The sequence below is a fragment of the Ranitomeya imitator genome, chromosome 4, assembly GCF_032444005.1.
Source record: "Ranitomeya imitator isolate aRanImi1 chromosome 4, aRanImi1.pri, whole genome shotgun sequence".
NCBI classification, from domain to species: Eukaryota; Metazoa; Chordata; class Amphibia; order Anura; family Dendrobatidae; genus Ranitomeya; species Ranitomeya imitator.
The window spans coordinates 115,804,137-115,820,479 of record NC_091285.1 but is presented as its reverse complement, the minus strand read 5'-3'; the positions used below and the strand labels follow the sequence as shown (position 1 = coordinate 115,820,479).

Below are 16,343 nucleotides of genomic sequence, written 5' to 3'. Positions count from 1 at the left end.
ACATCTAGTAACAGAGCAGCCTCCCCCTATTCAGGCAGGCAACAGACAGGTAAGACACAGGTCTCTCATGATGAGCCTTCAGCATATTCACATGAAATACTTTCTGACGCTTTGCATGCTCATCTAGTGTCTCCACATAATTAACATCATTTAGCCGCTTAAGTACAGTGTATGGTCCCTCCCATGCGTCCTGCAATTTATTCTGTAACATAGGGACCAACACCCAAACCTTCTGCCCCTCCTCGTAGGCCCTCAATCTGGCATTACGGTCGTACCAGACCTTCTGGTTGATTTGGGCCTGGGTCACGTTCTTATGGGCCAGGTTGCTCAGTTTTTGCATTCTCTCTCTGAGCCGCAGTACATATTAAACCACTGAGACTCCAGTAATTCTGAGGTCGTCCTCCCAACAGTCCTTAATCAAATCAAGTGGCCCCCTGACCCTCCTCTCATAAACCAGTTCAAAGGGGGAGAATCCAGTAGACGCTTTGGGTACCTCTCTGTAGGCAAACAGCAGATGGGGGAGGTACCGCTCCCAGTCTCTCCCTTCAGTCTCCACCAGCATTTTGAGCATTTGCTTTAATGTTCTGTTAAAACGCTCGCAGAGTCCGTTAGTTTGGGGTTGATAGGCGCTCGCCACAAAATGCTGTACCTGTATTCTTTCACAGAGGCTTTCCATCAGATCGGACATAAACTAGGTTCCCTGATCGGTTAACATTTCCCTGGGGAAACCCACATGAGAGAACACAGTCAGTAAAGCATCCTTCACTTTGCTCGGATGGAGAACAGTGACACAGCTTCTGGGTATCGTGTAGCATAGTCCACCAATGTGAGGATGTACTTTTTACCAGAGCTGCTAGGGATTGCAAGTGGCCCAATGATATCCATAGCCACTCGCTGGAAAGGCTCATTGATCATAGGCAGTGGTATCAATGGAGCTTTCTGTATATTCCTGGACTTTCCAACTCTCTGACAAACTACGCAGGATCGACAGTAATTGCCAATATCTGTCCCCATCTTGGGCCAATAGAAGTTATGTGTCAGGCGAGCTTTAGTCTTTTGTATTCCAAGGTGTCTGGCCAAAAGAATTTCATGGGCATTTCTCAATAATTGTTCCCTAAATGGATAAGGGACGGTCAGCCGCCTTTAAGAGTCCCAAGATTCTGTAGCATCCGTGGGGATAGTCTCTGTATACAGTCTGCCCTGGTCCCAGTATACTCTCTCCTTACCAGAAGCATCAGGGGGTTGGTCGGTAAGACATCTGAACCCCTCCAGTCTGACATCTGTCCACAAGGCCTCCTGGAAGCTCTGTCAGCCTGCAGGCCCTGGCCTAGTGTGACTGCCAGGCTCTGGTCTGAGGCTGAGTCTTCAGTGTCTGTTATCAGGGACCTTGGTGCGCCTGCCATGTAAGGAGACTCTGGGACCACAGTATGGGCCTCCTGTCCTGGCAGTTCAGTCTGAGACTCATCCTCTAATCTCTGGGCCTGAGTCTGCGCCACAGCCTGACTCCGGGTCACGGCTGCCACATATTTACAGTCCTGTGCATTGGGACATTTTCCCTCCTTGCACGGGATCTCAGGTGGGTCACTTGCTTCCACCTTCTCTGTAGCATTTACTTGCAAGGGAGGAGCATAGTGTGACACCATCCTCCCCAGTTCCGTGCCTAGTAACACATTGGTGGGAATAGCCTCTGATAATCCCACTTCTCTCAGTCCCTTTCCTGCTCCCCAGTCCAGTTACACACCGGCCATGGGCACAGCAGGGCAGACCCCTCCAATCCCGGTTATAGACATAGTCTTTCTTGGTATGATATCAGCAGGGGCTGGCACACCAGGGTCACCTCTGTCCCAGTGTCCCTGAGACCACTGGTGACTTTATTGCCAACAGTTGCATGTAAAGAAGCTGCGGAGACACCATCACGTGTTTCTCGACGCAAGCAGTGAATAGCCAGGCCTTTCCCCGGGAAGGAACAACCACGGGAAGGGCAGCATCCTATGAAGGAAAGCCACCTATGCCAAGCATGGTATCCATCCACAGACAGCTGTTTCGGGGTTTTTGCCCCTCATCAGTGTGGAGTAGGAATCTGGCTACTAGGAGCAGTGCCTAGGAAAAAGGCTATAAAGGCACAGATGATTGGCCTTGGGGAGACCAAAACATCCAACACCGCGGAGACACCATCACGTGTTTCTCAACACAGTGATTCCAGAACACTGCCCCCATCCCTTATGGGAAATATGCAGATGCATGTAAAGAAGCTGCGGAGACACCATCACGTGTTTCTCGACGCAAGCAGTGAATAGCCAGGCCTTTCCCCGGGAAGGAACAACCACGGGAAGGGCAGCATCCTATGAAGGAAAGCCACCTATGCCAAGCATGGTATCCATCCACAGGCAGCTGTGACAGTGACAGATTGATAGTTCTCATTAGCCCTCGCATCAGAGCCGGCCACAAAGATGACAGATGGTGGGGACACAAACGGCTTTGTGGCTGTAGTTAGGCGTTTCTCCCTATCAAGGCAGACAGCGCTAACATGTCCCCCTTTGTTGCAGGAGAAGCACCGGCATGCATTGCCTAGAGAATGTCTATTTTCCGTGGCCCCACAGAAGGTGGGCTTGGACAGCACTGGTGATCAGCCGGAAGAGGGAGAAGGGTCCCCGTTTGGCTTACCTCCCCTCCAGCTGAATCCCGATGGCTTCCTCCGCACCTTCGGCATCCTGTTAGCCACATAGCAGTCCGCAATCTTTGCAGCCTGATCCGCAGTTTGTGGCTTCCGATCACATACAAATTGTCACATGTGAAGGAATTGATCCTTGACCATAAGATCCGGTAACTCCTCAAAACTGTTAACAGAAAGTCCCCTGATCCATTGGTGGAACGTAGTCCTCAAGGTGCTCACAACGTCCGCATAGCTGTCAGTTGATCCACGTTGGAGGTTCCGGAACTTTCTCCGATACACTTCTGGTGTCAGGTTGTATTTCCTGATCAGGGCCTCTTTTATGGCCTCATAGTTTCCATCTAGTTCTGGTGGGAGGCCAGCAAAAACTTCCAGGGCTTTGCCTTTCAACCCTGGGGTTAGATAGTGTGCCCACTGCTCATGGGGTAGATGGTATTGCCTGCAGGTTTTTTCAAACCCCTGAAGGAAAGTATCTAAGTCTGTATCCTTCTCCATCACAGGGAAGTTTTCCAGATGTGGTCTCCTTGGATTTATATCCTGGGAGACCACTGATTGGTCGCGGCAAAACAGCCACGACCAATCAGCGACGAGCACAGTCTGGAAGAAAATGGCCCCTCTTCCTCCCCGCAGTCAGTGCCCACTCCATACTCCCCTCCGGTCAGCGCTCACACGGTTAATGGCAGCGTTGACCGCGGTGTAACGCACTCTGTTAACACTGCTATTAAACCTGTGTGACCAACTTTTTACTATTCATGCGGCCTATGCAGCATGAATAGTAAAAGGATCTAATAAAAAAAAATAATAATAAAAAAATAATAAAAAAGTAATAAAATTAAAAAATTATAATAAAAAATAAAAAATCGTTATATGCTCACCGTCTGTCAGCCCCTCGGATCCAGAACAGGCCTTTCCTGCTCGCGATGCTCCGGTAACCGGTCCATGCTGCGATCTCACGAGATGATGATGTAGCGGTCTCGCGAGACCACTACGTCCTCATCTCGCGAGACTGCTACGTCATCATCTCGCGAGACCGCAATCCACTCTTCAGACCGGAGCGCGCGAGGACCATCGGTAACCGGCCGCTTCGATCAGGAGGCTCTGGAAGGTGAGTGTGTAACTATTTTTTATTTTATTTCTTTTTTTTTTACAGGGATATGGTGCATACTACGTGACTGGCCAATATACTACGTGACTGGGCAGTATACTACGTATCTGTGCTGTATGCTACGTGGCTGGGCAATATGCTACGTAGCTGGGCAATATGCTACGTGGCTGGGCAATATACTATGTGGTTGGGCAATATACTATGTGGCTGGGCAATATACTATGTGGCTGGGCAATATACTATGTGGTTGGGCAATATACTATGTGGCTGGGCAATATACTATGGCTGGGCAATATACTATGTGGCTGGGCAATATACTATTTGGATGGGCAATATACTACTTGTCTGTGCTGTATACTACGTGGCTCTGTGCTGTATACTACATGACTGGGCAATATACTATGTGGCTGGGCAATATACTATGTGGCTGGGCAATATACTATGTGTCTGTGCTGTATACTACTTGGCTCTGTGCTGTATACTACATGACTGGGCAATATACTACGTGACTGGGCAATATACTATGTGGCTGGGCAATATACTATGTGGCTGGGCAATATACTATGTGGCTGGGCAATATACTATGTGTCTGTGCTGTATACTACGTGGCTCTGTGGTGCTGTATACTATGTGGCTGGGCAATATACTACGTGGCTGGGCAATATACTATGTGGCTGGGCAATATACTATGTGGCTGGGCAATATACTATGTGTCTGTGCTGTATACTACTTGGCTCTGTGCTGTATACTACGTGACTGGGCAATATACTACGTGACTGGGCAGGTGCCGAAGTTGCTGCTGGCTCAGGCCCCCCCCCTCCCCTCCCCGGCACTTCCGATATTCACCTCTACCCATTCCACCACCGTGCGCTGCTGTATCTTCTGACTGTGACTGTTCAGTCAGAGGGCACGCATTAAACACGTCGTCTCTTCCTCTGACCTGAACGTCACAGCCAGAGGACGCAGAAGACAGAGCCCGGCTGTTGAACGGGGACAGGTGAATATCGCATTGCTCACCCTCCCCCAGTCATACTCACCTCTCTCCATCGGAGATCACAGTATGCGTTAAGTGCTTACGCAATCTTCTGGACCACAATCCGCGTCCCCGGATGCTTAACTCTGTGTTGTTGAGACTGCGCAGGCATGCCGCGCTTGCGCAGTCAATAAAGGCTTCGGACAGAGTGACACTCCTAGCGTTATATTATAGATACAAGAGATGACATACAGATATATACTATATACTGTAGTATATACTGAGGGGAAAATGAGAGGTGTGAAGAGAAAATGAAGAGGTGTGATGAAATAAAATGAAGTAAGCCAGTGAAAAGTCAAATAGAGGACCCGATGGGGGGGCTTGGATGCATGGCCATTTATTTTAATGACTGTACATGTAATACTTTTCTGGGATACACATAGCATATGTGGCTGTTCACCAGATCTGCAGCTGCTAAGTTGGGATATTTTGCTAAAACTATCCATTTAACTAACTGGACAAAATATTCTGCTCTAATGTATGCTTTTTTTATCAGGTCTATTGCAAGGTTGGCAAATATCAGTGATGGGCAGCTGCACAAAGCAGCTCAGGAAACCGAGATAGATTTGCAGCATGAGAAGGAGTGGAAACTTGGAAAATGTATCCTCAGATTCCCTGAGATTCTACAGAAGATCTTAGACGACCTCTTACTACACACACTATGTGATTACCTCTATGAATTGGCCACCACCTTCACAGAGTTCTATGATAACTGCTACTGTGTGGAAAAGGACAGACAGACTGGTAATTGCATTAATAAATAATAAAAAATATTACATTCCAAAACTGAGGACAAAGTACATACCTTATATACTCGAGTATAAGCCAACCCGAGTATAAGCAGAGACCCTAATTTTGCCACAAAAAACTGGGAAAACTTAATGACTCGAGTATAAACCTAGGGTGGGAAATGCAGCAGCTACTGGTAAATTTTAAAAATAAAAATAGATACCAGTAAGAGTAAAATTAATTGAGCCATCAGTAGGTTATGTTTTTGAATATCCATATTGAATCAGGAGCCCAATATAATGCTCCATACAGTTTATGATGGGCCCCATAAGATTTTCCATATTAAAATATGCCCCATATAATGCTGCACAAAGGTTAATAATTGTCCCATAAGATGCTCCATAGATTATGCCCCATAAAATGCTGCATAAAGGTTGATGGCCCCATAAGATGCTCCATAGATTATTCCCCATAAGATGCATCATACATTATGCCCCATATGCTATTGCTCAGGCCCCCGGCACTTGCAATATTCACCTGTTCTCGTTCCACCGCTGCGCGACACTCTGTCTTCCGGCTCTCTGACTGTTCACTCAGAGGGCACGCACTAAACACGTCATAGCGCCCTCTGACCTGAACAGTCACAGCCAGAGGACGCGGAAGATGGAGCGGCGCCCAGCGGTGGAACGGGGTTAGGTGAATATCGCGCAATGGTCACCCTCCCCCGTTCTACTCACCTGCAAGTGAAACCATATATACAGAAGGACCTTCTTCCCCCAATAGGAACAAAAATAAGTAAAGTATCAAAACTCATTATCCTTCTTTTCTTCAAATATATCACCCATATGGGGGGCAAGCGACCCACCCTGTATCAATTTCGTATTGTACTTTCACTAAAAGGCACTTAATAAGGATCTTTCTTTTGTTATTCCAGTTCTATGGTTAACACATGGGATGCGTTATCACACTGTATATATGGTTTCACTTATCTTACACTATATTATTCATATTGGTTTATTGAGCACCCCAGATGGTCAGACCATGATAACTTATTTGACGTTATGTCTTCTCCATAACATAACCTTATGTTCATGTATTTATGTTTACATATATTTCAGAAAAAGACATTTCTTGAAAAAAGGCTATGCAGCCGAAACGTTGAATTTTATTCATATGTCTGTAAGAACTTTCAGCAAACATTGTTTTTGTTAATTGGAGTCTTACCATTTGGATCACCGTTTTTGAGTAAAGGATCAACCCTCTAGAGCAATCTGTATCTGCATGAAGGTCATAGGAAGCTGAATAAAGTGATATCTTGAGATATGCAGTCTGATGTCTAATTTAAGAGAAATCCACGTTTTCTTATAGAAAATGAGCTATTCCGGAGTATGGGCCAGACACTGATCTGCATGAGAATCTGCCTCCAGAGCTTATTTCACATGAAATATATGTAATGAAACGGTGTGTAATGGCTGATCTATGCTCTCCTGATCTCACTGTGATTATACCGTGCTGCTTACCATTATTGGCACCCTTTCATTTTTTTCATAGACTGTACAATATCTTCAGGAATAAATGTAAATACACCAATCCTCAGTATTTTTTAATTTGTGGTCCAAAGTCATATAACAATACAACATTGTTTTTCTACTTACTGTACTTCCCGGCGTATAAGACGACTTTTTGACCCCTAAAAATTGTCCCAAAAGTCGGGGGTCGTCTTATACGCCGGGTACGGCGTGTGCAGGGAGCGATCCGGCATTTCGGCGTGTGGTTCCCAGGGTCTGGAGGAGAGGAGACTCTCCTTCAGGCCCTGGGAGTACTTACACTTCTTGAGTACCAATAACGATGAGCGGAACTGTACCTGACACATCTGCAGGTTCCGCTCCGTGCTTCAACTTTTATCTCACAGGCAAAAAGTGAGTATGTATGGTCCCAAACTTCAGTGCATCTATTCAGAGTTTGTTTGTTACCTTGCTCACACTGTTAACTTTCATTTAACATGAGTTTTTGTGGGAGATTCTAATGCTGATCAGTGTCCGGTCTAAGAAACAGCTCATTTACATATAAGAAAAACTTGGATATTTCTGGAACATGACATTGGATCGTAGGTATTAAGGTATCATTCAGCTTCCTATGACCTACATGACTTAAGCAAAACCCACTAGGGGTACAGGAATGCAATCAATCTAAATAGGGGTAGGCATGATCAGATATCACAGATAAAATATAACGTTTAATATTTAAGATTAAAATAAGGGTAACCAATATCTCACAATGACATAAATGACATTCAGACATTAGGGTGATAAAGTGAATCAGAGCTCAATTAAAAAAATGGTTAGATCTTACTATCTTACCATTAGAAGTATGAACAAGGGCATTTTTAGAGGGATAGGTCACACTTGGGTACCGTCCTTATCAGGGCGGGAGATATTGCAGGGAGTTTAGTTTCACTTGTCTGACTTCATTTCCCTTTTCTCTCTTCTACATATTTTTTGCTGATCAAAAACTTCTAATGGTAAGATCCAACCATTTTTAATTGAGCACTGATTCACTTTGTCACCTTAATGTCTGAATATGTCATTGTGAGGATTTGGCTACTCTTATTTTCATCTTGAATATTGAAAGTTATATTTTATCTGATTCTGCTTACCCCTGTGACCTACATGCCCACATAGACTGCTTAGGATGGTTGATCCTACTGACAGATTTGCTTTAACGTCAGGAGATAGTTTCAGTTACACTTGTGTGCTCTGTGTGTAATACATGTATCTCAGCCTGTGAAATATTGTAATGGTCCTGTTGTTTTTTCTATAGGTCAGATTGTCAATGTGAACATGAGCAGAATGTTACTGTGCGATGCTACAGCTGCTGTAATGGCAAAAGGATTTGATATTCTGGGAATCAAACCTGTACAGAAGATGTAACCGTAGAATGACCAGCTGAGCTTCTGTTTGCGAATATATTAAAAAAATGTAACAGTAGAATGAGCAGCTGAGCTTCTGTTTGTGATTATATTCAAAATATGCATTTAATTTTCTAAAATATAAAAATGGAGAATGCAATTATGAGACAATGTATGCCTGGTTATCTCGACACTTTCAAATGGAAATGTTCACACTGGTAAAACATCTGCTTATAGTAATTGAAGCTAAATAAAAAGTCAGAACATGCTGTCACTTAAAAGGGGACCCATTTAGTTCACTTGGACTAGAATACACAATTCTATTTCAGTGAATGGAAGACTTATTATTGCCACAGATTCCAAAAGGTCTCAGCAGAAGCAAACTGTCTGAAAGTAATTCTCCTTAGTGATTTATTATCATTGGCAAAGTGCCAAGTGACTATTAAAATATGGGTAAAATATGGGTACCACTTCTGGGTAAAAAGTGCATAATTTTAAAAACTATAAGGCTACAGTCATGGCCAAAAGTATTGACACCCCTGCAATTCTGTCAGATAATACTCAGTTTCTTCCTAAAAATGATTGCAAACACAAAATATTTGGTATTATTATCTTCATTTAATTTGTCTTAAATGAAAAACCACAAAAAGAATTGTCCTAAAGCCAAATTGGATATAATTCCACACCAAACATAAAAAAGGGGGTGGGCAAAAGTATTGCCACTGTAAGAAAAATCATGTGATGCTTCTCTAATTTGTGTAATTAACACACCTGTAACTTACCTGTGGCACCTAACAGGTGTTGGCAGTAACTAAATCACACTTGCAGCCAGTTGACATGGATTAAAGCTGACTCAACCGCTGTCCTATGTCCTTGTGTGTACCACATTGAGCATGGGGGAAAGAAAGAAGACCAAAGAACTGTCTGAGGACTTGAGAAACCAAATTGTGAGGAAGCATGAGCAATCTCAAGGCTACAAGTCATCTCCAAAGACCTGAATGTTCCTGTGTCTACCGTGCGCAGTGTCATCAAGTTTAAAGCCCATGGCACTGTGGCTAACCTCCCTAGATGTGGACGGAAAAGAAAAATTGACGAGATTTCAACGCAACATTGTGCGGATGTTGGATAAAGAACCTCGACTAACATCCAAACAAGTTCAAGCTGCCCTGCAGTCCGAGGGTACAACAGTGTCAACCCGTACTATCCGTTGGCGTCTGAATGAAAAGGGACTTTATGGTAGGAGACCCAGGAAGACCCCACTTCTTACCCCGAGACATAAAAAAGCCAGGCTGGAGTTTGCCAAAACTTACCTGAAAAAGCCTAAAACATTTTGGATGAATGTTCTCTGGTCAGATGAGACAAAAGTAGAGCTTTTTGGGCAAAGGCATCAACATAGAGTTTACAGGGAGAAAAAAAGAGGCATTCAAAGAAAAGAACACGGTCCCTACAGTCAAACATGGCGGAGGTTCCCTGATGTTTTGGGGTTGCTTTGCTGCCTCTGGCACTGGACTGCTTGACCGTGTGCATGGCATATGAAGTCTGAAGACTACCAACAAATTTTGCAGCATAATGTAGGGCCCAGTGTGAGAAAGCTGGGTCTCCCTCAGAGGTCATGGGTCTTCCAGCAGGACAATGACCCAAAACACACTTCAAAAAGCACTAGAAAATAGTTTGAGAGAAAGCACTGGAGACTTCTAAGGTGGCCAGCAATGAGTCCAGACCTGAATCCCATAGAACACCTGTGGAGAGATCTAAAAATGGCAGTTTGGAGAAGGTACCCTTCAAATATCAGCGACCTGGAGCAGTTTGCCAAAGAAGAATGGTCTAAAATTCCAGCAGAGCATTGTAAGAAACTCATTGATGGTTACCGGAAGCGGATGGTCGCAGTTATTTTGGCTAAATGTTGTGCAACCAAGTATTAGGCTGAGGGTGCCAATAATTTTGTCTGGCCCATTTTTGGAGTTTTGTGTGAAATGATCAATGTTTTGCTTTTTGCTTTATTCTCTTTTGTGTTTTTTCATTTAGGACAAATTAAATGAAGATAATAATACCAAATAATTTGTGTTTGCAATCATTTTCAGGAAGAAAATGAGTATTATCTGACAGAATTGCAGGGGTGTCAATACTTTTGGCCATGACTGTATGTGCACACGATGCGGATTTGTAGCGTTTCCGCAGCGTTTGTACTATGTGGAAATGCTTAAAAAATGCAATAGATTACTCAAGCAATGTTAATAAAAGACTGTAGACACTCCAGCTCCAGCAAGATGGGTAAAAATTGTATATTTTATTTATCCAAAGTGGCAATAAAAAAGGAATATTCCTTACAAAAGATGGACCAAACAGGTGATTGTATGAATAAGGCTACGCGTTTCGACCTATAGCGGTCTTACTCATGCCTATGCAATTCCAGGAGTGAGCGTGATATATAGCACATTCAAGCCTAAAACACGCCCCCATGTCACATGATAAATTTGTAAGGTCCTAGAACCGCATACATCCTAAACACATTTTAAAATAATGTACATAGTACATTGAACTATGTAAACTAAAGAATACAAAATAAATAGCTTTATAAATTGCCTCACGAAAAATGTGGTTTATAAAGTAGACTGTACACTATGTCAGATTTCTTATATAGGATGCACGTCACGTAAATTAAAAACACGTATAACCAAACATATTAGAGATGCTATTAACCCTAACATGAGAAACAGAAATATTTCTATGGTGTCAAAACACTTTAACATACAACATAATGGGGATGTCACGGCTTTAAGAGTGCACGGTATTGAGAAAGTGTATTTGTCATATCGCGGAGGGGATCCAAGGAGACGCCTACTCACGAGAGAGGCGTTTTGGATCTATAATCTGAATACTCGCTGTCCTGCAGGCATGAATAAGAGAAATGAAATTGTGTTGTGAATTCTGTGGCAGAGCTCCCTCCTGTGGTCACAAGTGGTACTTCGGCTGATTCTCTCTATGAGCTTCCGTTGGTGGAGGAGAGTGGTACTGCGGCTTCTGAGTTTCCTTCCTCAGGTGTGTGGTGAAGTCGTTAGGTGCTGCTCTATTTAACTCCACCTAGTGCTTTGATCCTGGCCTCCAGTCAATGTTCTAGTGTTGGACTTGCTTCCTCCTGGATCGTTCCTGTGGCCTGCTGCTCTGTATAGCTAAGTTCCGCTTTTGTTATTTTGTTTGCTGTTTTTTTCTGTCCAGCTTGCTTGTTTGGTTTTTCTTGCTTGCTGGAAACTCTGGGACGCAGAGGGTGTACCTCCGTACCGTTATTCGGTACGGAGGGTCTTTTTGCCCCCTTTGCGTGGTTGTTTGTAGGGTTTTGTGTTGACCGCAAAGTTACCTTTCCTATCCTCGTTCTGTTCAGAAAGTCGGGCCTCACTTTGCTAAATCTATTTCATCTCTACGTTTGTCTTTTCATCTTACTCACAGTCATATGTGGGGGCTGCCTTTTCCTTTGGGGTATTTCTCTGAGGCAAGGTAGGCTTATTTTCTATCTTCAGGCTAGCTAGTTTCTCAGGCTGTGCCGAGTTGCATAGGGAGCGTTAGGCGCAATCCACGGCTGCCTCTAGTGTGGTTGGAGAGGATTAGGGATTGCAGTCAGTAGAGTTCCCACGTCTCAGAGCTTGTTCTATGTTTTTGGGTTATTGTCAGGTCACTGTATGTGCTCTGACTTCTATGTCCATTGTGGTACTGAATTACCTGATCATAACAGTACTGGAGGCCAAAAGTACTAATGATTCTCAATAGAGGGAAAAAAGAAGTTCTGAGACCATTTTTTTTTCTCTGCACTGTGTTTTGCCTTTTTTTTTCCCCTAGACATTTGGGTGGTTCAGGACACAGGTGTAGCAATGGACATTAAAGGTCTGTCTTCATGTGTGGATCAGCTCACGGCAAGAGTACAGAATATTCAAGACTTTGTGGTTCAGAATTCTATGTTAGAACCAAGAATTCCTATTCCTGATTTGTTTTTTGGAGATAGAGCTAAGTTTCTGAGTTTTAAAAATAATTGTAAAATATTTCTGGCTTTAAAACCTCGCTCCTCTGGTGACCCAGTTCAACAAGTTAGGATCATTATTTCTTTTTTACGTGGCGACCCTCAGGACTGGGCATTTTCTCTTGCGCCAGGAGATCCTGCATTAAGTAATATTGATGCGTTTTTCCTGGCGCTCGGATTGCTGTACGATGAACCTAATTCAGTGGATCAGGCAGAAAGAAATTTGCTGGCTCTGTGTCAGGGCCAGGATGAGATAGAGGTATATTGTCAGAAATTTAGAAAGTGGTCCGTACTCACGCAATGGAATGAAGGTGCGCTCGCAGCTATTTTCAGAAAGGGTCTCTCTGAAGCCCTTAAGGATGTCATGGTGGGATTTCCTATGCCTGCTGGTCTGAATGAGTCTATGTCTTTGGCCATTCAGATCGGTCGACGCTTGCGTGAGCGTAAATCTGTGCACCATTTGGCGGTATTATCTGAGCATAAACCTGAGCCTATGCAGTGCGATAGGACTTTGACCAGAGTTGAACGGCAAAAACACAGACGTCAGAATGGGCTGTGTTTCTACTGTGGTGATTCCACTCATGCTATCTCTGATTGTCCTAAGCGCACTAAGCGGTTCTCTACGTCTGCCACCATTGGTACGGTACAGTCAAAATTTATTTTGTCCGTTACCTTGATCTGCTCTTTGTCATCTTATTCTGTCATGGCATTTGTGGATTCAGGCGCTGCCCTGAATTTGATGGACTTGGAGTATGTTAGGCGTTGTGGGTTTTTTTGGAGCCCTTGCAGTGTCCTATTCCATTGAGAGGAATTGATGCTACGCCTTTGGCCAAGAATAAACCTCAGTACTGGACCCAGCTTACCATGTGCATGGCTCCTGCACATCAGGAGGTTATTCGCTTTCTGGTGTTGCATAATCTGCATGATGTGGTCGTGTTGGGGTTGCCATGGCTACAAGTCCATAATCCAGTGTTATATTGGAAATCCATGTCTGTGTCCAGCTGGGGTTGTCAGGGGGTACATGGTGATGTTCCATTTCTGTCTATTTCGTCATCCACCCCTTCTGAGGTTCCAGAGTTCTTGTCTGATTACCGGGATGTATTTGATGAGCCTAAGTCCGAAACCCTGCCTCCGCATAGGAATTGTGATTGTGCTATCGATTTGATTCCTGGTAGTAAATTCCCAAAAGGTCGACTGTTTAATTTATCTGTGCCTGAGCACGCCGCTATGCGGAGTTACGTGAAGGAGTCCTTGGAGAAGGGGCATATTCGCCCGTCATAGTCGCCATTAGGAGCAGGGTTCTTTTTTGTGGCCAAAAAGGATGGTTCGCTGAGACCTTGTATAGATTACCGCCTTCTAAATAAGATCACGGTTAAATGCCGCTGTTATCTGATTTGTTTGCCCCTGATTAAGGGGGCTAGTTGGTTCACCAAGATAGATCTTCGTGGTACGTATAATCTTGTGCGTATTAAGCGAGGCGATGAATGGAAAACTGCATTTAATACGCCCGAGGGCCATTTTGAGTATCTAGTAATGCCATTCGGACTTGCCAATGCTCCATCAGTGTTTCAGTCCTTTATGCATGACATCTTCCGAGAGTACCTGGATAAATTCCTGATTGTGTACTTAGATGACATTTTGATCTTCTCGGATGATTGGGAGTCTCATGTGAAGCAGGTCAGAACGGTGTTTCAGGTCCTGCGTGCTAATTCTTTGTTTGTGAAGGGATCAAAGTGTCTCTTTGGTGTTCAGAAGGTTTCATTTTTGGGGTTCATCTTTTCCCCTTCTACTATCGAGATGGACCCTGTTAAGGTCCAAGCCATCCATAATTGGACTCAGCCGACATCTCTGAAAAGTCTGCAAAAGTTCCTGGGCTTTGCTAATTTTTATCGTCGCTTCATCTGCAATTTTTCTAGTATTGCTAAACCATTGACTGATTTGACCAAGAAGGGTGCTGATGTGGTCAATTGGTCTTCTGCTGCTGTGGAAGCTTTTCAAGAGTTGAAGCGTCGTTTTTCTTCTGCCCCTGTGTTATGTCAGCCAGATGTTTCGCTTCAGAATGCAAACCAGGAACAGCAGACTTCAGTAGTTGCGAGTCCTGGCCACTTGCTGTTCCACGTGCTCTTGCTCTTCCAGTCATGATTTAATCTAGAAGATTTTGCCTTTGTAATCCAGAGACAGAGTACAACACCGCCTAAGCGTTCACACTCTTCTCCTCAGACTTTCTATGAGAGCAGTGACTGCCTCTAGGCAGAAGATGATGATGATGGTGGTGGTAGTAGTAGTTGGAGCATTTAAGACCGTCATGAAGCAGCCATAGCAAGTTGAAAAAAAAGTAATTTTACCGAGATACCATACTGCCAAATATGTGGCCTGTATTTTTGTTAAATGCAAAATAGTGCTGTATATAAGTAGAGTAACAGACAGCAAAAACAGTTGAAAACTGGCCTAAAATGCCCAAACTTGGAGCACACAGATATGTGAGGCCTGCCACGGAAATACTATATTGCCAAATATATGGCCTGTACTTTTTGGGGGTCTGCAAAATAGTGTAAGTAGAGTAACAGACAGCAAAAACAGTGGAAAACCGGTCTAAAATGCCCAAACTTGGAGCACGCAGATATGTGAGGCCTGTCACAGAAATACCACACTGCCAAATATGTGGCCTGTATTTTTTTTTTTCAATGCAAAATAGTGCTGTATATAGGTAGATTAACCACACTGCTTCTTCCTACCTGTTGGGGTGATATGCCTCCTTCCCCATGTGTTCTGATGTCCTCACTCTGCATGTGCTCCTACCAGGTTGGGTCAGTCACTATGTCATCCACCACCTCATCTTCCACATCCGCATCGTGCTTCTCCTGACTTTCTGACAATTGTGTCTCATCATCGCCCACCTCTTGTGACATTTTCCCAACATCACCTTTGTGTGACTGTGGCTGTTCAAATGTTTGGGCATTGCTACATGCAATCTCATCTGGCCCTACTACAAGTTGACAAGCCGAGAGTCCAGAATTTTTAAAGGGAAAACTGAACAGCTCTTTGGAGTGTCCAAGTGTAGGATCAGTTGTCTCAGGATACTCAGCATGGCTGGAGGAAGGAGGATCAGGGTGAGGAATATCTGGTCCATACTCACGGCTACTCAGACTTGACCGTGTGGAAGACGTGGTGGTGGTGGCTAAGTGACTGGAAGCATTATCTGCTATCCCACCAACAACAGTTTCACACTGCTCTGGCTTCAATAGTGGTGTGCTGCAATCCCCTAGAAACTGGGACAAGAAGGTCAATCGAGAAGATGTGGGTCATTGTTATGGCACACTTTCAGCTTGTATACGAAAATACACGGCACTCTCTAAAAATGGGTATAGGTGCTCAAGTAGGGTCTCCAGCCCGTTCAGTCAAATAAGTAGAAAAACTTGGCACTCGTTTTTGAAGAAAGATGAATGTTATTTATTTCACATCCAGATAAACAAATCAGTTGCTAAACGTTTTCGGTCCTACATGGACCTTCCTCAGAGCATGTGAATTTATCTAGTACAAAACAAATACAATTTTTTTAGGTAAAAGAAACAAATAGTAAATAATATCCATAGATGTGTAGAATAATTACAACATGTAAGAAACATCTATAATATTACAATTACGTCCAAAGGATATATGGTAACTAGTGTTGAGCATTCCGATACCGCAAGTCTCGGGTATCAGCCGATATTCGCAGTATCGGAATTCTGATACCGAGTTCCGATACTTTCAGTGTATCGGAAACTGGAATCGGAAATTCCCATCATGCAAACTCCCGGGTTTTTATGAATCAGCCAATGAGGAATGATTTGAAGTGTGGGCACATCCTGTTCTGCATGGTGGGCATGTAACTACTGGCATGGCTGT

At 43.9% G+C, this 16,343-nt stretch overlaps 1 protein-coding gene across 3 annotated transcripts in view; it reads left to right on the top strand.

Annotated features, from left to right (window-relative positions):
• The window catches only part of RARS1 (arginyl-tRNA synthetase 1), a 630,854-nt gene extending 622,127 nt beyond the window's left edge, over positions 1 to 8,727 (top strand). For all 3 annotated transcript variants that reach the window (XM_069763904.1, XM_069763903.1, XM_069763902.1), the window contains 2 exons: positions 5,306 to 5,553; positions 8,359 to 8,727. In XM_069763904.1, coding sequence (XP_069620005.1) covers positions 5,306 to 5,553; positions 8,359 to 8,468 — 358 coding nt within the window. In that variant the 3' untranslated portion in view covers positions 8,469 to 8,727. The remainder of the gene's footprint in view (positions 1 to 5,305; positions 5,554 to 8,358) is intronic.
• The last annotated feature ends 7,616 nt before the right edge of the window (positions 8,728 to 16,343 follow it).